At 51.5% G+C, this 21579-nt stretch overlaps 3 protein-coding genes across 3 annotated transcripts; 2 read left to right on the forward strand and 1 right to left on the reverse strand.

Annotated features, from left to right (window-relative positions):
- Positions 1-1510: 1510 nt before the first annotated feature.
- On the forward strand, positions 1511-5799 carry LOC101774894 (serine hydroxymethyltransferase 7). The gene is made up of 4 exons (XM_004970690.3): positions 1511-2922; positions 4480-4882; positions 5019-5120; positions 5217-5799. The coding sequence occupies exons 1-4, from the start codon at positions 1876-1878 to the stop codon at positions 5438-5440; spliced, it is 1776 nt and encodes a 591-aa protein (XP_004970747.1). The 5' UTR covers positions 1511-1875; the 3' UTR covers positions 5441-5799.
- Positions 5800-7256: 1457 nt separating this feature from the next.
- On the reverse strand, positions 7257-9526 carry LOC101775305. Its single transcript, XM_004970691.3, has 2 exons — positions 8659-9526; positions 7257-8430 (listed from the first exon to the last, which is right to left on the reverse strand). Exons 1-2 carry the CDS (start codon positions 8983-8985, stop codon positions 7807-7809), a joined length of 951 nt encoding a protein of 316 aa, XP_004970748.1. The 5' UTR covers positions 8986-9526; the 3' UTR covers positions 7257-7806.
- An 8406-nt stretch (positions 9527-17932) lies between these two features.
- On the forward strand, positions 17933-20636 carry LOC101775714. The gene is made up of 3 exons (XM_004970692.3): positions 17933-18609; positions 19326-19453; positions 20225-20636. Exons 1-3 carry the CDS (start codon positions 18187-18189, stop codon positions 20370-20372), a joined length of 699 nt encoding a protein of 232 aa, XP_004970749.1. The 5' UTR covers positions 17933-18186; the 3' UTR covers positions 20373-20636.
- The last annotated feature ends 943 nt before the right edge of the window (positions 20637-21579 follow it).

Consider the following 21579-nt stretch of genomic DNA (forward strand, 5'->3'; position numbering starts at 1 on the left):
CCGGAATCAAAAGTCTCCCGAGTCCTAATGCCTACATACTGTAAAGAGAAGGAAAGACTATCTAGCATTGTCTTTGTGATCATCAAAGCATCCATCTCAGGTTTTTCAAATCTTCTACAGGATGCACCGCACTTCTTTGTTTTTTTTATAAGGCACTTCTTTGGTTTGTGCCTTTGTGGAGGCAACAGGCGCCACAACACATCCGTGAGAGGACGTCATGCCTACAACTTACCAGTCCCTACTGGATTGGATTCATGGGCTCGCTGTTCGCTACTCCTGTATTTTGTGCTTCCCCGTTTTGCAATCTGCTGCTCAGAAATACGAGCAGTGTTTTACGCGCTAGACTGAGCCATGGTTCAACGCCGGGATATGCCCTACTGGCATGAATATGCTGGAACGCTGGACTTAAGTCAGAAACGAACTCTTCCCATTTTTTCTGGCGTCGGAGGCAAGTGAGGCATCATGCCACATTGCCAGTTTGCCACGGTATGAACTCTCAAATATCCCCCCGTCTTGTGGCGTTGGTTCATTGAACCTGGCCTGGATTGTGCGGCCGTTAGGACGGGGAGGTTCAACGTACATCTGTGACGTCCGTGGTGAAGCAAGCGTTGAATTGTTTTATGGTTTTATTTGTACATTGAACACTCTTTCCCAGTTTCTTGGCCAAGGATCAAGGAATCGTGCTGGAAAAAAATGGGAAGAATCGAATGTCGTGCGCGTACTGCCATAGTGATATTCCATCGATGTCGGAATTCCTACGCTATACTAGCTTTCAGCTGAGGATGTAGCAACGAAGCAGGTGGATCAGTACCTTATCAAAAAAAAAAAGGCAGGTGGATCAGTACTCGGTTTCAACTTGTTTGTCAGCATGAAATTGCACACGACGCGATAAGATTCAATGAATCTGTACACTCTGAACCTAGTAGTTACAAACCACAGTCCATATCAACAGCGAAGCCTTCGAATTCTTAAAGAATTTGTTACGAAATGAATGAGCTTTTCCTTTCAGATTATCCGTTCAATTCAAAACCGAAAAGCTCTTGCCTGTTCCTTTTCAAAAAAAAAAAGCCCTAAACGTGCAAGCCCGTGTCGAAGCCCAACTTTGATATTGTGAAGCACATTTTTTAGATGGATATGTCATCCACTGCTACACAAAATGTGCCAAACGTAAGCACAAACGTTGCCAGTAGTTTCAAACATTATTAAAAAAAATGCGTCCTTTTTACGCTTTACATCTATCAGACGGCCAAAATCCGACGTCGGCTCAGCTAATTCATGGCGACTGCAGCTCAAGAAAAGAATCATGGCGACTGACCGGTTGGGCCCATTTGCAGTCGACCACGACCACGACGGCCCGAGTCCAGGGCCCAAGAGTTGGCGCCCAGGCGGCCCAGCAGCCAGCCAGCCTCCTCCCTCGCGAGGCACGTGCCCGTCCTCCCGGCCCGATGGCAACCGCACCCACCGTCTCCGGCCGGTTCCCCGTCCAGGTTCTTCCTCCCGGCCGTCCTCCCATCCCTCCCAATCCCCACAACCACATCTCACGCGAACACATCACACCACCACCAACCCACAACCCTTGCCTTCATCAATTTGGAGCACGGCGCCCATTCATTCCCCTCCTCCTCAGCTGCTACCTTCCGCCACCCCAATTCCAACGCGTGGTCTCGTGATTCCCAATTCCCAAGCCCCGATCGATCCCCAAAGGCTCATGGTGTTTTCCGCCGCCGCGTCGCCTCTCGTAGCCACCGCCGCCGCCGCTCCCTCCTGCGCCGCCCGCCTACGCTGCTGCTGTCGCGTTGGTTGTTGTTCTTGTTGACGAATTAGCTAGCTAGGGTTTGTGATTTCGCGCCGATCGGTTGGAGAATTTGGTTAGGTATGGATCTCTCGCGGCCTGCATCGTCGGACCTCTCGCTCGGGCTCCATTCCCACGGCCCCTCCCACGCCCACGCCCGCGTGCACGCCGTTGCCGCGCCGTTGCGTCTGTTCGACGACTCGGAGGACGCCAAGCCGGAGCGGCTCGAGGGCGGGGAGGCAGACGGGGAGAGGGAGGACGAGGAGGACGGGGGCGACCAGCATTTCTCCCTCCTCGGCCACTCGCTCTGCGTCAAGCGCCCGCGCCGCGCGGTCAACGGCGGTGGGGGCGGGGGAGGGGAAACCTCCTCCTGCTCGTCCTCGTCCGCGGCGCTGCGCCCCGCGAAGCGCCAGGCGATGGGGGAGGGCAGCGGTCCGGATCTGGAGACCCGCCGCGCCGCTGTCCGTGCCTGGGGCAACCAGTCGCTGGCGGAGGCAGACCCGGACGTGCACGCGCTGATGGAGCGCGAGCTCGACCGCCAGGTCCGCGGCATCGAGCTCATCGCGTCGGAGAACTTCGTCTGCCGCGCGGTGCTCGACGCGCTCGGCAGCCACCTGACCAACAAGTACTCCGAGGGGCTTCCTGGTGCTCGCTATTACGGCGGGAACCAGCACATCGATGCTATCGAGAGGCTCTGCCACGAGCGCGCCCTCACTGCCTTCGGTCTCGACCCTGCCTGCTGGGGTGTCAATGTCCAGCCTTACTCGTGCACGTCCGCCAATTTGGGTGTCTACACGGGGCTACTTCAACCCAAGGATCGCATCATGGGGCTAGAGCCACCATCAGGCGGCCATGTTAGCCACGGTTACTACACGCCGAGTGGGAAGAAGGTGTCAGGCGCCTCTATTTTCTTCGAGAGCTTGTCGTACAAGGTGAACCCACAGACTGGGTATATTGATTATGACAAGGTTGAGGAGCGGGCAATGGATTTCCACCCCAAAATTCTCATCTGTGGTGGGAGCTCGTACCCCAGAGAGTGGGACTTTGCACGGATGAGGTTGATTGCTGATAAGTGTGGTGCGGTGCTTATGTGTGACATGGCGCATATCAGTGGTCTTGTTGCAGCAAAGGTACGTGACAACTGTTGAGACATTATGTTATCTTACATTTTGTTTGTTTATACCCTGCTTAACAATGTGCACAATGGTACTAGGAGTAACTCAAAAGCCAACATTTTGTAATCTTACAGTTAGTATGGCTGTATCCTGCTTAACAGCACGCACAATTGCACTAAATATACATCATAATGTCGTATACTTGTGTGATTTCTTTGCTTGGAGGTAGGAGTAGTAATTTTGCTAAAGAACTAAGATAGCAAGCTAGCAGCAGCTGCCATTGACCTACAACCAAAGGTTTCTGTCTTTTCCCCTATCTAGGTTACCATTTCTTGTAGGTAATTTGACTGTATCTTGCTTAATAATCTGCAGCGATACCTGTTATCCTAGGTACTTATCTGCTAGAAGATTATGTATGAAAAACTATATTGTCTTGTGTGTTTGGAACCTAGAAACAATGCCCGTACATTATATATACGCAAATTGAGTAAATTCATAGTGAAAAGATCTTAATGCTTGATAAATACAGAAGAACACAAGTTCTTTTTCTTTAGGTCCATAAAACAAACTTCTTCTGTTGAATGGAGATCACTTTCTTTGTCTTTCTCCATGGCAAAAATTAAGTCGCAGTGATGGAACTTGTTGCTGATTTTAGGACTTGCATTGTTACCCTTGTCCATTGTGTTTGCACCTTTTTCGTCATCCTTTTTTTAAGAAAAATTAAACCCATTTGATGCATGATCTTGATGTCTGGTCTATTAGTTAGGTTGGTACTGTGGTCTGATATGATGTTTGAATGCATAAAGTAACATTTCTGGTTGTATTTGGTGCTGAGTTTGCTTTTGGTCCCAGATATGTAAGCTGACGTGTGAATTCTGACAATGTGTTTGGTCAATCACCTATTGCCTGAGATGAATATGATTTATGTGTAGCCTATTCATTTTTTTTTTGGTTTGTCTATGTTGGAACTGTCCTTGTCATTGTAATGCTATGGCAATCTAACCCCTGTTACCACTAAAATGCATTGCAACTGACATGAGCATTTTTTTGTTTCATCATATCAGATATTGCCTCGCATACTCTTTTTTCGTATTGCTTGTAAAGTTATAATCGTAGCTTCAAAGAAAGTTGAGCAATACCATATGTAGTTGCACATTCAGAGCATGATGAATGAAGCTAATCGAACTCTTTTGTCCTCCACCTGCAACAAAAAACACTTAAATGTGCCTGAAAGAGCTTAAGCAAAATGTGTTCCTGTCCTGACAGGAGCGTGGTACTTATGGTTGTTCTAGGTTACTCAAATCACTCCCATATTGGACTTGAATAGTATTGTCTTTACTCATAGGTGATATCGATTTTTAATCTTCATCGTGACCATCTTAAATTTATTTGTTGTATAAGTTCATGTTTGCTTGTGTGATATATAATTATATACATTTGCTAGTTCTATGCTCTTGATGTTGTTATGTGATGAACTGTTTGCTGCTTGCTGTTTAAGTATGGTTGAGTGAGATGAGCATACACTACTCACTGTGTTTAGCTTGCTGACACTTGGTCATCTTGCCTCTATAGGAATGCCGTAGTCCCTTCGACTATTGTGATGTTGTTACGTCAACTACTCACAAGAACCTCAGGGGTCCAAGAGGTGGTATAATATTCTTCAGGAAAGGCAAAAAATTATGGAAGCGAGGTGGATCTTTCTCTCAAGGGGATGAGGGTGAATACGACCTGGAGGATAAGATAAATTTTGGTGTTTTCCCTTCAATGCAAGGAGGACCCCATAATAATCATATTGCTGCTTTGGCAATAACTCTGAAGCAGGTAGCAACTCCTGAATATAAAGCATACATTCAACAAGTCAAGAAAAATGCCCAGGCTTTGGCATCAGCCTTGCTTAGAAGAAAATGTAGATTGGTTACTGGTGGCACAGATAATCACTTAGTGCTTTGGGACCTCAGAACTCTTGGCTTGACAGGTATAATTCTTCCTACTATTTTCCTTTATCACTGTCTGCCCACTTAATAACTGTTTATTATTTTTGTATAAATTGTCACGTTTACTTCTTTTTTTCTTTTTGTATAAATGTTTATGACGTTGTACATTTTGTACAGGCAAGATCTTCGAAAAGGTCTGTGAGGCATGCCATATATCTATCAACAAGACACCAATTTACGGGGATAATGGCTCAATATCTCCTGGAGGTGTTCGGATTGGTTAGTTCTTTGAACTCCAACATTGTTGTGGCTATTTGTGTCTATCAATACAAAAGTCAGTTTTACTGATACTACTGTGTTGCACTGTTGCTGCAGGAACACCTGCAATGACTACTAGAGGTTGCTTAGAGGATGACTTTGAGGCGATTGCAGAGTTCCTCATCAGGGCAACTCAGATTGCTAGCAATGTTCTGAGAGAACATGGGAAGCAGCAAAAGGAGTTTCTAAGAGGCCTACAGAACAGTAAGGATGTTCTAGAACTCCGTAATCAGGTCGAGGTATTTGCATCACAGTTTGCGATGCCAGGTTTTGATATATGAATGTGCATATATACCATAGTTGCAATTATCCTGATTCATCAATCATCAGCAACATTGCCGTCCCTCAGTTCGTCCCATACGATCAGTCTCAGCTTCAGAACAAGTAGTGGAGGGTTTTTTTTTCTTCTTTTACTTATTGGTCTTGACATTCGATTCAAGCAATTGTATGTACAGCTTCCTGCCCAAGTTGAGAATTATGTATGTAGTGAATCTTGGTATGACGAATTTCTGTAGGAGGTTTTCTTTTCCTACCAAACCTGTGTAGCGTTTTGAAACCTGTGTTTTTCCAGGCTGAATAAGCTTAACCATCTGACCTCTGGTTAATTATTATACGATGGGATGTGTTAAATTGGTGAGTATGCAAAGCCATTGAGCAGCAAGTGCTTGTGTGTCCTTGGCTGAGCGTTCAGATTTTGCTGCTTTATCGTTCATGCTTTCATGACGCTTTTGTCAAATCTATGCTGATGTTCAGAGCTTGTAGGTAGATTTTTGCTGACATTTACATCTCGATCTTGCCAGCATTCTCTTTGTGTGAATAGACTCCTGCCTGAACTTACATCTCGTGGTGGTCTAAGTACCGACACTGTGACACGGTTGTCAATGTTTCTAGCCGATGCTATCATGAGGCTCCTTCTGTTCGTTGTCGGGGAGAAAAGCATCATGGAAGTTTGGTAGCTAGCAGCCTAATTCCGTTCTCAGCCCAGACTCGCGCCCCCGTCTGTTCTCCGAGACCTGACCGGCGTGACCGCGACACACCACTCCTCTTTTTCTTTCCGGCCATGATCCGCCTCAGTTCCCTGCCGCGCCGATCGCGATCGATCCATGGGCATCGCTCGCATCCCATCTGCCGCTCCGATCTTTCTTTCCTCCGGAGAAATGATGGCCCGGCACCGATCCATCGACCCCGAGGGCGCGCGAGGAACAACACAGGCGCCGGCAACGGGGGCAGAGGGTCCTTTTCTTCAATGCGGAGCAGAAAGCCGCGCAGCTGAGCACCCAGTTCCCGTCCCCCGTCCCACCCAGGCACCCAGCTGCCGCCGTTCCAGAAAAAAAACGCTTTAATCATTGCCATCCACCACCCGCTGCCAGCCCCAACCCGACAACCGCCACGGGACGGAGCCGCGGCTGCCACAGTGTCTTTCGCAGCGGTCATGTGTTGCGCTCCGTCCCTTCCCGTCCATCCGTCACCATCTGACCATCTCCCTCTCCGTCGGCCGGCCGGCCGGCCGGCGTCTCTGTTTCCTCGGCGAGGGAGAGGGGGAGGAGGGGGTACAACGAATAATCTGCCGTGGCCCCCCGATTCTTGCGTTGGTGGAGGCCGTAATGATGGCCGGGGGACGGCGGGAACGGGAGTGAGGCCGCCACTACCGAGTAAAGAACTGGCGAGATCCTCCTCGGCGTTCCACACATTGCTTTCAGGTTTTCTTTCTAGCGGAGAAACGGTGCCGGGCCCGAAGTGGCACCCGGGGCCGGGGGATACGAAACGGCGCCCGCCAAGTAATAATGCACACGCCGCTCGGCTTCTCCTTTGATTGAGCGGGCCGGGCACCTGGCCGTGGAAAAGGGGGCCATCATGGCTCCCCTTTTGCCGGCAATGTGATCCGTGTCGCCGTCAAAGCCATGCCAATGGCAGTTGTGGTGTGGACACGAGGGATGCTAATTGCTAGATAGGCTAATGAGCTTCCTAGCCAGTGCTACTGCCTACTGATTTGATATCTTTGGCGTAGTTTTCATGGAGATGCCTGCCTGCCTGACACGAACTGATGAAAGGGTCGTGAAGCTGAAGCCGCGAAAGGGAGTGAACGCGGGGAGGAAGTGTAAAGAGGGCGGAAGCAACCAAAGCCGGCTGCTGGCCTGTTCTGTTCCTCTTTCCGCCGCGATAGCAAGGGTCCAACCTCCTCCACCCCCCTAGGCGAACAAACAAAAAGCAACCTTTCGACGCGCAGCTGCGAGTGTGCCGCCGATTCCTGAACAAAGATATCTTCCTGTGATCGATCAGTTGCCTCTCCTCTAGTCCCCAGCTTCCCTCCCTCTCATCTCTCTCATGGCCATCATGTCTCTCCTCCTTTCATGGCAGAGACGCGGACGCAACAACGAGAAAGGAACAGCATCATGGCCAACCAAAATGCTGCGACACAGATTCCATCGCTCTCCATCCATCCGTCCCTAGACAGAGATCAGAGAGAGGAGAGAGATGGGTGGACGGGACAACATGCTATTGGTAGTAGCTAGGGACACTGCTAGTACGTACGGAGTACGTATTAACTTTGCTTGTACCACCATGCAAGCAAGCAACAAGCATCATGCATTCATTCATGTGAATTCGTGATGATGATCTTTATGCCGGGCCTCGATCGGAGGATCGATCAGTGGCTGCACAGGTCGGAGAGCTCCTTCCTGCCCTCGACAATGTCGTCGAGGAAGTCGTCGAGCTGGCACACCAGGCTGTCCGTGCCGGTGCGGAGCACGTCCAGCCACGCCTTGAGCTCCTCCACCTTGTCCTTGACGACGCCGCCGCCGCCCTCGCACTTGCGGCCCGCCGCGGCGGCGCGCTCCACCTCCTCCCGCGCGGCCTCCACGGCGGCGCGCGCGCACCGGAACTCGCACATCCTGATCCGCGGCGCGCCGGGGCCGTCGGACTCGGCCTCCTCCGCCATCCTCTGCTGCAGCATTGCGATGGAGGCCATGAAGCCGCCCCCGGCGGCAGCGTCCGCGCTGGCCGACCCCGCGGCGCACGGGCCGCCGCCCGCGGCGGCGCGGGAGACGGCGCCGCTGGCGAGGATGAGCAGGAGGAGCGAGCTCGCGTTGTGCAGCGCGTAGAGGAGCCCCCGGAAGCCGTTGAAGCCGGTGAGCCTGGCGTCCGTGGCGCGCAGCAGCAGCCGCTCGTCGAGCTGCAGCGACAGCGGCGCGATCCTCGCGTCCGCGAGCGCGCGGTTCTCCTCCTCCGCAGCCATCGCCTCCCTCCTTGACGCCGAGATCGCCCTCATCACCTGCACGCACCAATCAGAACATTGCAATAATCGATGATGATGATGCACACCACAAACGGAACCAAGAAAGTTTTTTATATTCAAAAAAGAAAGAACCAAGAAAGTTTTTTATTCAAAAAAGGAAGAACCAACAAAGTTTCAGACTTCAGAGAGAAAGAAACAGAGCAAAGGAAGGAAACGATCAATAGCGATCGATCGCAGGATGTTTCAACGGAAGGAAGAACCAACCTGGCGAGTGGCTAGAGGGGAGGGATCCTGGAGCCAGTCATCCAGCGCCGCGGCGGCGCACGAGGCCGCGGCACAGTAGCGCTCGACGGAGGCGAGCCCGAGCTTGACGGCGAGGCAAGCGTCCCAGAGGCGCGCCGTCTCGTCCATGTACTCGTCGAGCCACCGCCCGCCCGGCGGCAGGTGGAGCTGGCCCACCATGAGCGTGAGCTGCGAGTGCAAACCCCTGAGCAGCGCCGCCGCCCGGAGCAGCGCCGGCAGCGACGACAGCCCACCGGCGCGGCCCAGGTCGTCCAGCCCCCTCGCCAGGGACGTGAAGAAGGCGTTCATGGCGTCGTCGTCTGCCTCCGCCGCCACCGCCCACGCCGCTGTCTCCGCCGCCGCACTGTTGGAATCGGGAAAGGGAGGCCGGCTCGGCTGGCTATATATAGCTAGCTAGCTCGCTCGCTAGCGCTCGGTGCACCGGCACGGCAAGCAAGAAGAGGAGCAGCAGCAGGGGAGAGGAGAGGATAGCACGGCACGAGACTAGGAGAGAGGCAGGCGACACCGCGACAGACATGGGAGGAGAGGAGAGGATAGCACGGCACGAGACTAGGAGAGAGGCAGGCGACACCGCGACAGACATGGGAGGAGAGGAGTGGAGCGCGGAGGAGCGCAATGATGCGTGTCTAGACGGGAGGGGGAAGGGTGATGATGGCTCGGAGGCGGGGCGGGGGCAGCGGCAGCGGCAGCGGCAGCAGAGCCATGGTCGCGGTCGCGGCTGCTGCTCGACGCTGCTCTCGCCTTCTCGGCTCTGTGTCCGTGCGGCAGCGGGCAGGTCGCGGCGTGTACGAGTGGGCGTGCTTAATCGCTGCTGCTTACCAAACTTTAACGTGCCTGGGGTTCGGTTTGCTCTGGTTTCAGGGAAAGGAGGGTTAGCGACTTAGCGTTAACCGCAGTCGTCGGTTTGACCGCGCCACCGCAGGGGTTACCGCCCAAAAAGCGGTGCGGTTCCCTGTCATCAGCCAAGTGGGGCCCTTGGAGGTTTCCTGCTGGCAGCATTCGTTGAATTTCCTTGTCCACTTGCCTGCTTATTCAGGTCCCTGTCTCCGAACCTAGTGAGCTTTTAGTTTCTTCCGGCCATGTTTAGTTACTCCCAACTCCCAACTTTGACACTATGCAAAAAGAAGATTCCCCATCACATCAAACTTGCGGTACATGCATGGAGTACTAAATGTAGATGAAATTAAAAACTAATTGCACAGTTTTGTTGTACTTTGCGAGACGAATCTTTTGAGCCTAATTAGTCAATATTTGGACAATAATTCACAAATACAAACGAAACGCTACAGTGTGCTACAGTGCTGTAACAGTAATTTGACACCTCCCAAATTCCCCAACTAAACAAGGCCTCCATTTAGATGCTTCTCTGTGTTGTGTTGGAAATGGGCTTGAGAAGGCCTCACACTGCTGTCATTTGAAGTGATCTAAAACTGTTCTCCATTGAATTTACAGCTGAAGCAGCCGATAATAAAGTATTGCCCAAACTCTACACTATAGGAACCGGCCTATCAGTCACTATAGGATCAAAAACTGTACAAGTTTCAAATTTAGAGCTTCTCTTGCACAAATACCAGTCATATCTATGTTAACAAGAGATACAACGACGGCCCGATGGATGTTTTCATTAAGCAACAAGGTTACGGTAGCTCCAGCACAAAATGTCAGCAGTAAGCTTGCCGTTCCTCGGATAGGTTTTCTCTGGACCAGGCTTCTCCAACAAGGTTTATTACATTAAGCAATGCGATATTTAGTACCATCAGTCCGATCAGTCCTTGCGTTATTCGATTCTATCTTATACCACCCTCCTTTATTCCCTCCCTTAACCCTCTTTCCAACTCAGAGATGCAAATCTTATCCTGCCAATCCCACCAGCACCATCTGAGCTCACTCAAATTCCCCCACAGTCCACCCCGGCTCCTACCGTCAAGGAGCTGCTCGTAGAGAGCTCCAGAAATGCCGGGATGCCGATCGGATTAGTCCAAAGCTTGCTTCATCAACTGAGCTTTCACGGAGCACTTCTGTCAACCAATTCTCTTTTCCATCTCGAAACATGACCGATCGTCGATCCTATGAAAAGAAGGCGAACGCAAAAAAAGAAAAGAAAAGGTAGGTGCCATTGAATTCACTGGGATTTGCTTGTCAGCGTCTGTTGCAGTTGCAGCCAAAGAGCACTATCTCCCTGTCTCCCCGGGCTGGCCGGAGGAGCTGGAGCAGTAGCCCGACACACGCATGAGATTAGCATGGTTCCGGTCTCTGAGCAGCCGAGTTTTCGTGCTGCGCTCCGTGCTCCCATCCTGTCATCACAGACGATGAAGAGATTGCGGTTGTAAAGCCTGCCGAGGACTTGTTGGTAGCAAACACAAACACTCTCGTAGACCGGAGCAGCGGACACGCATGATCACGGCGCACGCCATGGCAGGCAGCCAGAGCCAGGCAGGGCACGGCAGCGAGCTCCCGAGCTCGAGGGCCGGCCGGTCCCGTACCTTGTCTCAACTCGATCGGCTATTCGGCTCCCGTTTCTTGGGGGCAAGGCAATCCATCACCACGACCTTAATTTGCAGGTGACACATACACACACACACACACACACACACATTCCTCTGCTTACATCGGGATCCTGAGTGGATGACGTGATTTCCTCGAGATTAAAATTTGGTAGGCAGAGACTAGGATCAAAGAGCGGTGGAAATGGTCAGCAGTATCAAGCCTGAGGTCCCCCGGATCCACGCTTTTGACTAAGAAGAACGGCAACAGAGCAAATCGCTCCTTCCACTTGTTATATTCCTTCCTCTGCTTTTTTTTCCCCATTTGATAAACATAGAAGAACCGTGGTGTTATCATATCAGCAAGCTAGCGAGCAAACAGGCAGACACATGTAATCGGTAGCCACATGGATAAATCTTGGCAAAAGGAAGGGGATTTCATCTGGGTGTGGTTAGGTTAGTGGGCTATCGGTGATCTGCTCGTGGGATCTCGGGGAATGTGATGCTGTTCTTATTCCTTGGCGATCGGCGAAATAAACAACGCATGCCGCTCCTATAAACTAATCACTTTTTTGTGTGTGGTGGAGATGCTTTGCTCGTAGGGCAAACAACCCCTTGCTAAACCGTGATCTCGCGTGATCTAATAAAGAAAATTATTGTGTAGCAAACATGCCATAGGCGTCTAGAAGCTTGCATTTTAAAATTAGGGGAGATCGATTTGTTTGTACTAATGTGATCCAAACATGAATATTCGGTCTGTATCTCTCCTCCCTGATTTGGGATTTCATAGTCCAACAAGAGATGAGGTGGTATGCTTAATTGATACCCAAAATGGCATCTGTATCTTGGCAATATCCACTGCAAAACAAATACTTTTTTATACAAATAAAAGACATGAGCAGATCAGCGTATATACAAAGGATCTAAATAATCCTTGCTTTCTCTTTTTGGCTCTTAAGATGAGAAGATGCACTCCTCGGAAAAACAAATTAGAAAAGGATGAGCAGGTGCATGGTGTGTACGTGGAACCATAAGATTTGCTCATCTGCACCCAGCTAGCAGCCACATGGTTTGAAGCGACAAAGTCTGCTGCCCTCTCAAGTGAGTCCCATCATGGTCACTTATGGAAGTAATTATAACCGCAATTATGTCTGCCCAAAAGCCCAGAGCAGGCAAAACTCTTTTTTTCGAAAGAAACCCTAATGGAGGCCGTATCTAGCCTCATCCATTATTAACTCGTGTACAAAATACATATGTGTGTGAGGTTAAATTTGCAAAAGATATAGAAAAAAATAGTTTTGTTTATGTCAAAAGGATGATAAAAGTCTGACCATAAAATGTGCTGCAAGGACAGTGTAACTATATTATACAAACTACTCTCTTGGTAATTTATGTATCTAACCGATAATGATGAAATAAAATATATATGCTTATTAGACAGCAAGTTAAACCGCACAGATGCCTTAAACAATGAGCACTTTAGCAGCGTGGCATGGCCATTTTCTATTATTTTGTAGCAAAGACTTTTTTTTTGGTATAATTCTAATGCCGACTTAAAAAAGCCTTGTACTAATTTGAAGTAAACTGAGCATTCATTTCTTTTTTTTTCTTTGAGAGAAAGGAAAGGAGCACTACTACTGAAAAAGGCATTCACATACAACTCCACACAATCTAGCAGTGCGACGGCTCAAAATTTATACGCAGCCAGGCCAGTCCAGCAATAATGCGCTCATCGAATTCTTGACCGGTAATCAGCAGCGCTAATCAGAGAGCGAGAGGGCGGAGGAGGCCCCCCGGGTAGTACTCGGCGCTCATGATGGTGCTGCGGCCGTAGGGCGCTCGGCCTAGACAGGAGCCCCAAAAAGGCTGCGGCCTGATTATTTGCTCTGATCCTTTTTGGACATGGCATGATGGGTAATGCCCCGGCTTAACTCGGCCGGCCCCGATTTTAATACGGCCCCCCTGTCCCTCCCGCCCGGTGGCCAACACGATCTCAGAGTCAGGACTAGTGATCTGCGTGCGCCGGTCGCGAGGAGCAGGGGGACGCGAGCAGCAGCGGCGAGCTAGGCCTCGGTCGCGGCCTGCCTGCATGGCTAGGCTGTAAAGATCGCGGAGCACGAGTAAGGAGGAGGGCGAGAGGTTTCTGCGTGTCAGATGGGTGTCGATGGGATGGGTGGACGGGCGCGCCATGATGCGGTTCAGTATTGGGGCGGGGGAAATCTATGATTTGTCGGGGGCGGCAGCGCAGGGGGAGGGGGACACGACGCGCCAGCATGGACGACGACGCTGCGGCTGCCGGGCTGCGTCGTCCGACGAAGGGTTGGGGGCGGATCGGGATGGGATGGGGATTGCGATGCGGGCGCCGGCACGATTCGCAGCTACGGCTTCCGGCCATGATGCGAAACACGCGGCTCGGGCGAGGGCTTGACCCGGCCGGCCTGCTGCGGATGGGAGCCGGCGATTTTGGCGTTAGCGCACCACCCGCGCGGCGGCATCGTTCGTTCGGTGTGGAGGGTCCGGTCCGCTGAGAAAGCGTGTCGCTGCAGTGCATGCTGGCTTGCCTTCACCTGCTGTGTAAAGATCCTGATTCCTGAAGCTGGACTGCTGGAGCAATGCCAGCACTTTGGTCCTTGGTTGCTTGGAACTCTCAAGTTGACCGTTCGCATCTTTCGATCGACGATCCTACCTGCAGCACATAGTCCTTCAAAGAAAGGTTCCAATGCTCTGGTTCAGTAAAACAAACAAATAAGTGCGGCAGCAAAGCTAGCCACACCACATCCATTACCGTTGGTTGATGGGCCAACAATACCAGGCCACTTTAAGCTCGACCGCCCACATAACGGCCGAAATTCAGGAACTCATGGGCCTACTTGCTCGTGGGTGGTGTGGGACATTGCGGCCCAAAAGGTGAGGTCTGGAGGATTGCCGCTGGGCCCCTTCTTGGTTGATTGTTGGTGGTGGCTGCCGGAGATCGCATGAGCTTTCCCGTAGCGTCCCTCGTCCCGGGTCCGGTTGGTTGCATGAGATTCTGGACTGGGCTCGATTCCAGCAGGAGAACCACCGCCCGGCAGTGAGCGCTGACATGTCTGTTTCACTTCGCAATTTCAAGCGCCAATTCATTTTCAATCGCCATTTTCTGGAAGTCTTACTGAAGGCAGCTCTTCCGTTCCTCAAGTACTCGCGTCGAAGTGTTATAACTGAGAGCACCATGAAAAAAAAACAAACGTTGTTGCACGTCTCAGACGTCTGCTTCTCCGTTGTCCTGAAATTGAGCTACCTTTCTTTCCGGCATTTGAAAACAAAACCCGCGGCACACGCACAAGTTGCCCAGCTGTACGCCTGCACGGTCGCGCCCCCCTACGTAACGAAGAGTGGATGCAGCCTGCACTCTTTGGCAAAGTTGCAGGTCGAAACAGTCGCGAACTCGAGTACAATGCCCGTGGCACTGGCAGAGGGCACGCCGCACGCACTCGGCCGCAAGGCCGCAGCCATCCACCGTCCGCTGGCGCGGACGAGCGGCCGCGATGCCTCCGACTGAGCTGGCGCCGGGACCAAGCTTGCGGCCTGCTTGGGAGTGGTAGTCAGGTCAGGACTCTCGAGTAAGCGAAATACCCGGGGTGCATTCAAGCCCGCTGCTCTGCTCGCTCGACCCTGCCAGTGTCAGGCCCCGGCCTGCCGCCATCACAGGCCACTAGGCCAGCACGCTTCCTCCTCCGCCCGTTCCGTCTGATCTGGTCGTGCATACGACGGGCGCTGGTCCCGTGCCCGGGTCCGGCCGTCCGGGTCCGCCGCCCGCCCGGCCCCCTCACTGCCGAGCACGGGGAGGCTTTGCGCTGGTACGCCGCGGTGCACGGGCGCGCGAGGGGAGATGGGAGGCGCGAGGTTTCCTCCCACCGACGTGATGCGTCGGGTGCTTCTTGTTCTTGTCGCGCGCGCGCTGCCGATGGGTGAACACCGATCTACTGCGGGAGGAGTGGAGGGTCATGAGTAGAGTGATACAGTTCGCCAAGGACCCTATCTATGCTTGTAGGCTCGACACGTAGCGTCAGAGCCGGACACTGTTTTTGTGCAGTACTTGGAGTACCTGACAAAAGCTAAGCTTAAATTCCGACAAAGCAAAGCTTAAATTCAGCTCTACGGCCTGCTTAAATCACGCGTACTGCTCCTACGTGGCGTTAGACCGAAGGAGTAAAATCAACAATGCGACAGCAACTTTTTAGGCTCAGATCGCGATGCGCGCGGAATCAATCCGGCAGGGCCCGCGCAGGAATTAGCACATCAACGCCAGGCGATTAGATTAAGGGAGAAGAGAGCAGCAATAGTGCAGTACAGAGGGGAGTAAGTTCCGGCCGGCTGTTTTAAAAAGTTCGAAGGGCGCTCCGGCGACCTGACGGCCGGCCGGCATGGGCGTTGTGTTCTGTTCTTGCGTGGTGACGGGAGCTTGAGACGCGCAGGCAGCCCCTTGGATTGCTTGTGCCGGGAGGAAAATGATAAATTCGGCCACGAGTCCGCACTGTTTGTTACCTTGTGCGGCCACTAGCTGCCCTGATTTGACGTGTGATTCGCTCCTCGGCTTCCTCAGATCTTCTATTTAGTAGCTGCGCTACTGTAGTCGTACGCAGTGCCCTGTACGCGCACCCTCATCATCTCTTTGGCTACACGCAAAAGTCGCCGTAGTTAAGAGCGATGGCCCGGTAGCGATCTGTCGTAACAGTGACGCAGAAAAGGTTGTTTACATAAGTCCCACCCAGGCTAAGAAATTTGAATCACGGGAATGGGAATTTGCCTCAGTTTTCCAACAAGTATCAAATAATCACATGTGAAATTCCGAGAATAAAATTTATATATCTGAGCATTTAACAGCTCAGCGACAAATAATCACATGTGGAAAATCCTAGAATAAATAAAGTTATTATTTAAAAGCTCAGCGACGAGGATGCGGCATTAACGACCCGGCCACCAGGGCAGCACCACACGGTCCATGCACCGGTGTACCCCGGTGCCCACCCCGCCCCGTCAGTTTCCACGGAAATGTGCAAGCACTGACGCATCGACGGGGACGTATCCTGATTCACGAGCACGTGATCGCGCCCGACTCTGGACGGCCTTCATTTCCGGTTCCTCTTTTGGTGCTCTCGCTCTCTGTTCCGAACACCCCAGAAGCCCGGTAGCTAGCAGAGCAGGCAGCAGTAGCGTAGCTCGTCACGAGCAAAGAGAGAGCGAGCGAGCGAGCATTGCCATGTAAACCCGGCGTGCAAACGCACGCAACAGATGCGCCCGCTGCTGCGCCGAGCACGCACGCGCCGCGCCGCGTTCTCGCCGTCGTCTGCGATGGATGCCCGCCCGTGGCCGTGGCGACCATCTTTTGCAGGTCGCGGAACACATCACGTCGGCCCGCGGCAAAATGATGCCCCTCCAAGAAAGAAGAGCGGCGACGAGGAGAGCTTGATGAGAATCCGCGCTGCCATACGCCCTGCTGCGAGCCCTGCTGCAGCCATGCAGACGACCAGAGGGGGGCCATGGCCGTTCGTGCCACGACCTCGGCCATGCATGGCTCGCTGCCTCTGCTCACTGCCGCGCGGCTGCGCCCAAATGAATTATCGAATAGGATGCTGGGATGGGATAGGAATAGGATACCGTAGATGTGCGTGTGCGCCCAGCTAGCTGCTAGCAGCATCGCCATCGTGCGCGAAATGTCAGTGGCGCGTTAATTTTGCGTGCGTAGCCTGGTCCCTTTCCCGGCAAAATCCAGCGAGGGGTTATCTCTCTCTACTCTAGGCCATTTTAGGTCTTGTTTAGTTGGCCAACTTTAGGGTGTCAAAATTACTGTAGCAACACTGTAGCGTTTCGTTTGTATTTGTGAATTATTGTTTAAATATTAACTAATTAGGCTCAAAAGATTCGTCTCGCAAAGTACAACAAAACTGTGCAATTAGTTTTTGATTTCGTCTATATTCAGTACTCCATGCATGTACCGCAAGTTTGATATAATGGGGAATCTTCTTTTTGCATAGTGCCAAAGTTGGGATTTTGAAGTGAACTAAACATAGCCTTAGATGTGTGTTGCTGTTTGAGAACAGTGTCTATTCTTTCCCTTCTGCTAACCTGGCCTGAAATTCCTGAAACGCACACGTAGGCCAAGACTAGGTAAGCTAGCAGGAGTAGTGAGACGGTATTTAAATAGGAGTAGAGGATTTGGAAGGCATGCACGGCCAAGAACCCCGCACATTACGAGCAGGCGATTGATGCCGTATTGACCAATCCACCCATGGCTTTGGAGCCAACAATACCAACGAAACCTGCCGTATTCCCCTCGTCAGGCACCCTTCGAAAACACCCGTACGCATGTGAAATTGGTAGGCCAGCGAGAATCTACCCTCGAAGCACACGGATTACATGACGCCCCTACTCTACCAAGCGAGAATCTCTCCCTCCCTCCTTGTTCCAACTTTTACATCAACTTTCTTTCAAAAAAAAGGGAACTTTTACAGCACCAGCTGAAGCACTAGTAAAAAATATGTCGAGCCAGTTTCTGCAGCACTGAGAAACGATGGATCAATTGTAAATAGCACGTGCACAGTACGGCAAGTGCTGTCCCTCCTGCGTTTCTTCTGTTTAATTTACCGCTGCTACTTTTTTTTTCCTTTTACCCCTAACCCATTTTTACTTTTTTAGATGAGGTGACTACTGACTACTGGTATACTGGCCGAGCTATTTAATAAGGTCGCAGTGGCGCTGCTCGGCCAATAACGCTCGTGACCACCTCTGCTTTACGCGGCCTTTGTCCTTTGCGCCACCTTCCCCATCCAGCCATCCTTATAGCGCTCGATGCCCTCGCGCTCTCGCCTCTGCACTGCACGTAGCCGTATCACACCGCACACAGTACACTCACTCATCCTCCTCCTCGCACCAACACGCCACCTTCGGCTTGCTTTGCGTGTGCAGCTGCGAGTGCATCGCATTGCGCAGCTACCCAGTAGCTAGCTAGCTAGCTAGGGGTTAGCAGATGGCGAGCAGCGCGGGGGATCGCTTCCTGAGGCAGCTGAGCGCGAGCAACGGCGGCGGCGGCTACGACGGGGGATGCGGGCTGCAGGACCAGCAGGAGTGCGGCGGCGGCGGGAGGAGGGGCTCCCGGCGGTGGTCCAAGAAGCGGGCCGCCGCGGCGAGGGACTATGGCGCCGGCGCCAATGGCTACGGCGGCATGAAACAGGGGGACGCTGCCTCCGCGGCGAGGAAGCGGGTGATGGTGGTGGTGGACGAGAGCTCCGGCGCCAAGCACGCCATGATGTGGGCGCTCACCCACGTCGCCAACAAGGGGGACTTCCTCACGCTGCTCCACGTCCTGCCGCACTCCGGCAGCGGCAGGGGCGAGGAGGCATCGTCCCTCGCCAACTCGCTCGGCACGCTCTGCAAGGCCAGTAGGCCCGAGGTACACACACACATCAACATTTGCATTTGGTGATTAGTGAAGCTTAATCACTGATTGGTTAGCTAGTAAGCAGTGCATATTTGAACTAAGTTTGGTAATGGTACCGACTTATTTTGGGAGCATATGGTTGGAGCCATGCACAAGAAAATTACTAGGAGCTAATAAAAAATAATGAGACCATAAGTATCACCACCAGTGTACTTTATAATTCATGATTCAAAGATTCTGGTTGTTAGGTGATCTGGTGCAGTCACCTCACCTGAGGCCTTGAGAGTGCTTTTAGGCTTGCAACCAGTTGTGTAGTAGATCACAGATGAGATCAGGACCTCATGAAAAGGATCTCATACCCCACTTTTGTGCCTGCATCTGCATGGATCAGGGTCTAGATCCTAGACAGGCCAAAAGGGCATCATGCCAATCAACCTTGGTAAAGAAATCAGTTACCAGTTTACTACAAATGAAGCAAGGAGCAGGCTGTGGGGCTCCTCCCTCCCTGGTCCCCTAAAATCTTACAAGCCATAAACCATGGCATTATGAAATGCAATCTCATTGCTTGGCTTTGTTTCGCTTCAATCAAAAGCCATAGTTATTTCAGTGTCTCTGCACCTGCCTGCCTGCTTAAGTGTGACAGTAGTGCATCAACACTATTCCTTTGTCCTTTAGCCTGTGGTGTATGAAGGATATGGCTCATGGGAAATGGGTGTGAATGTTGGTAGGTGGAGGTTGAAGCGCTTGTGATCCAAGGGCCCAAGCTGGCCACGGTCCTCAGCCAGGTGAAGAAGCTGGAGGCCTCCGTGCTGGTGCTCAGCCAGTGCAGGCCATCTCCCTACTGCTGGTTAAGCTGGTAAGTGACTCAGCACCGTGGCCCTTGCTATCTTATCCCGCCCATTGCGTATGTGTGTTGGAAATGGGAACCTCTCAGAGGTCAACTATGGGCAGTAACAGGGTGGGAGAATATGTTATGGTGTCAGTCCATAGTGCTCTGTTTAAAAATGAAGCTCAGACTTTCAGAATCATTTTTATATCTAGATCTCAGCAGAATATTCAACTATTATCAGATTTAGCTTATCCTGTCAGGCAAAGAATAGTAAAGCATACCAGGTCAAGGTTCTGGAGTGAGCGGATTGGCAATAGATTCACATCTCGACGCATACTTTTGTAAGAGATTCATGGGCCTCTTTTCTTTTTGGAAAAAAAAAGTTAGTAGTGATGAGCAGCCCTACTGATACAAGTGGTGGCCAAACTATTTGGGAGGAATCCCTGTAGAGTGTTCACCGCCGCTCAATAGGCAGGGTCCATGCCTTTGGGTAAAATCAACGCTTTAGGATGCAGCGCCATGTGCAATCCATAAATCGCAGATGCTTTAATTGTCCTTCTAGATACACCTCCCCTTAATAAAGCAAGAGCCATAAACACAGCTATCACTCTACCAGCTAGATACTTTTGTTTCCAATTGCCATGTCACATGTGTAGGAAACATCTGAACTTCTGAATATTGGATTACGGGGAATTTACTTTTCACCTTAGTAATAACCATTCCTTGTTACCGGAAAAAAAACCATACCTTGTTTGAGCAAATTCAAATGTCTATGCTGCAATTCAATATTTCTTGCAGCCTCCTGCGGAGCAGCAGCGAGGAGTTTGTGGAGCAGTGCATCAACCAGGCGGAGTGCCTGACGCTGGCGGTGAGGAAGCAGAGCAAGGGCGTCGGTGGGTACCTCATCAGCACCCGGTGGCAGAAGAACTTCTGGCTCCTGGCCTGAAAACCATGTTATTATAGCCTTAGTCACTACTATATGATCACATTTTACTCCCCATATATCTGCTGTCATTTCGTTTGTCCCTGCCTTGTCGGTGTATGTGTGAGTGGATTGTTCCGCTTCCTCCTGTTGTAAAGCGAAAAGAGCCTTAGATCTGACCCTTCCCCCAACAAAACTATGTACGTCTCCTCTCTGGTTTGTAATCTGTAATGTACTCTCCTGTAATGCTGCATAAATGACCAGTCCTGTTGTAATACTCCTATGTTAGATGTCTACAGTACCTGATCCTGCTGCCCAGTAGCTTGATTACTTAAAAACAGTCAGGTTAAAAACATTTGCAAGACCAAGGTGACGTTTCCAATGCAGGAGTAGCTCGAAATAGGAGAGGAGACAGAACCCATTTCAAGCTCGGGTGTTTGTTTTTTGACACGTTCAAGCTTGGGTGTAGGGAAACTTGGGACTAGGGAGAAGGAACTATTCTGGAGTGGCATTGGCTCCGCCTGACACTATCCTCTGAAGCACCCCAGCAGAACCAGTGGGGCGCCGCTTGATGGTCGTGGGGTTGGGGAGCAACCAGGCAAAAAAACTAAAAGGATCATTATTACCAATGCCAGGTGACGACGCGGATGTCAGTGCGACCTCATCCTCCAGACCCCGGCTCCGCTAAATTTGCACAAGAAAGCCAGTGTCTGCAGTTTCTCAGCCAACAATCCAGGAAGTCCTAACACTGACACTGATAATGCTACTGAAGCTAATTAAGACGAGGCATTCCCAGATATAGGTTACCTTTGGGCTTCTAACAGATCATGCTTCGCATTTGTATGTTTGATATGGCCATGGAGGTTCAGCACCAAACGATCTAACTGGGCACAGGTTTATACGAGTGTTGAACTCTAACAACCACCAAGATAACACAAGCCTGTCTCTGCCCAGTAAATATTGACTCCAGTACAGCTGCCCCCTTTCAGCATAGCAGCAGTATTTATCAAGGCCGTCCTCGCGGTGATGGCCACTCTGAATTCTGCGCTGCACGGCATGCACTGGACGGGGACCATAACGTTCACTGGTTACTACACACAGATGACAGGTGCCATATAGCCTGAAGCATCATCACCATGCTAGTCCAATCACCACCATACGGCAGATCAGATGAACCCTACTAGTAAGTACACCCAAACTCAACCCAGTCAAGCCCCCATCATAGTCCAAC

This window comes from Setaria italica, chromosome V (genome assembly GCF_000263155.2).
Source record: "Setaria italica strain Yugu1 chromosome V, Setaria_italica_v2.0, whole genome shotgun sequence".
NCBI lineage: Eukaryota > Viridiplantae > Streptophyta > Magnoliopsida > Poales > Poaceae > Setaria > Setaria italica.

Excerpts from the sequence above, each read along its gene's own strand:
- LOC101775714 (XM_004970692.3), top strand. The coding sequence starts at position 18,187 with ATGGCGAGCAGCGCGGGGGATCGCTTCCTGAGGCAGCTGAGCGCGAGC. Across the intron at positions 18,610-19,325 it reads GCAAGGCCAGTAGGCCCGAG|GTGGAGGTTGAAGCGCTTGT; the intron begins GTACACACACAC and ends GAATGTTGGTAG. Across the intron at positions 19,454-20,224 it reads CCCTACTGCTGGTTAAGCTG|CCTCCTGCGGAGCAGCAGCG; the intron begins GTAAGTGACTCA and ends TATTTCTTGCAG.
- LOC101774894 (XM_004970690.3), top strand. The coding sequence starts at position 1,876 with ATGGATCTCTCGCGGCCTGCATCGTCGGACCTCTCGCTCGGGCTCCAT. Across the intron at positions 2,923-4,479 it reads GTGGTCTTGTTGCAGCAAAG|GAATGCCGTAGTCCCTTCGA; the intron begins GTACGTGACAAC and ends TTGCCTCTATAG. Across the intron at positions 5,121-5,216 it reads TCCTGGAGGTGTTCGGATTG|GAACACCTGCAATGACTACT; the intron begins GTTAGTTCTTTG and ends CTGTTGCTGCAG.
- LOC101775305 (XM_004970691.3), bottom strand. The coding sequence starts at position 8,985 with ATGAACGCCTTCTTCACGTCCCTGGCGAGGGGGCTGGACGACCTGGGC. Across the intron at positions 8,431-8,658 it reads CCCCTCTAGCCACTCGCCAG|GTGATGAGGGCGATCTCGGC; the intron begins GTTGGTTCTTCC and ends TGGTGCGTGCAG.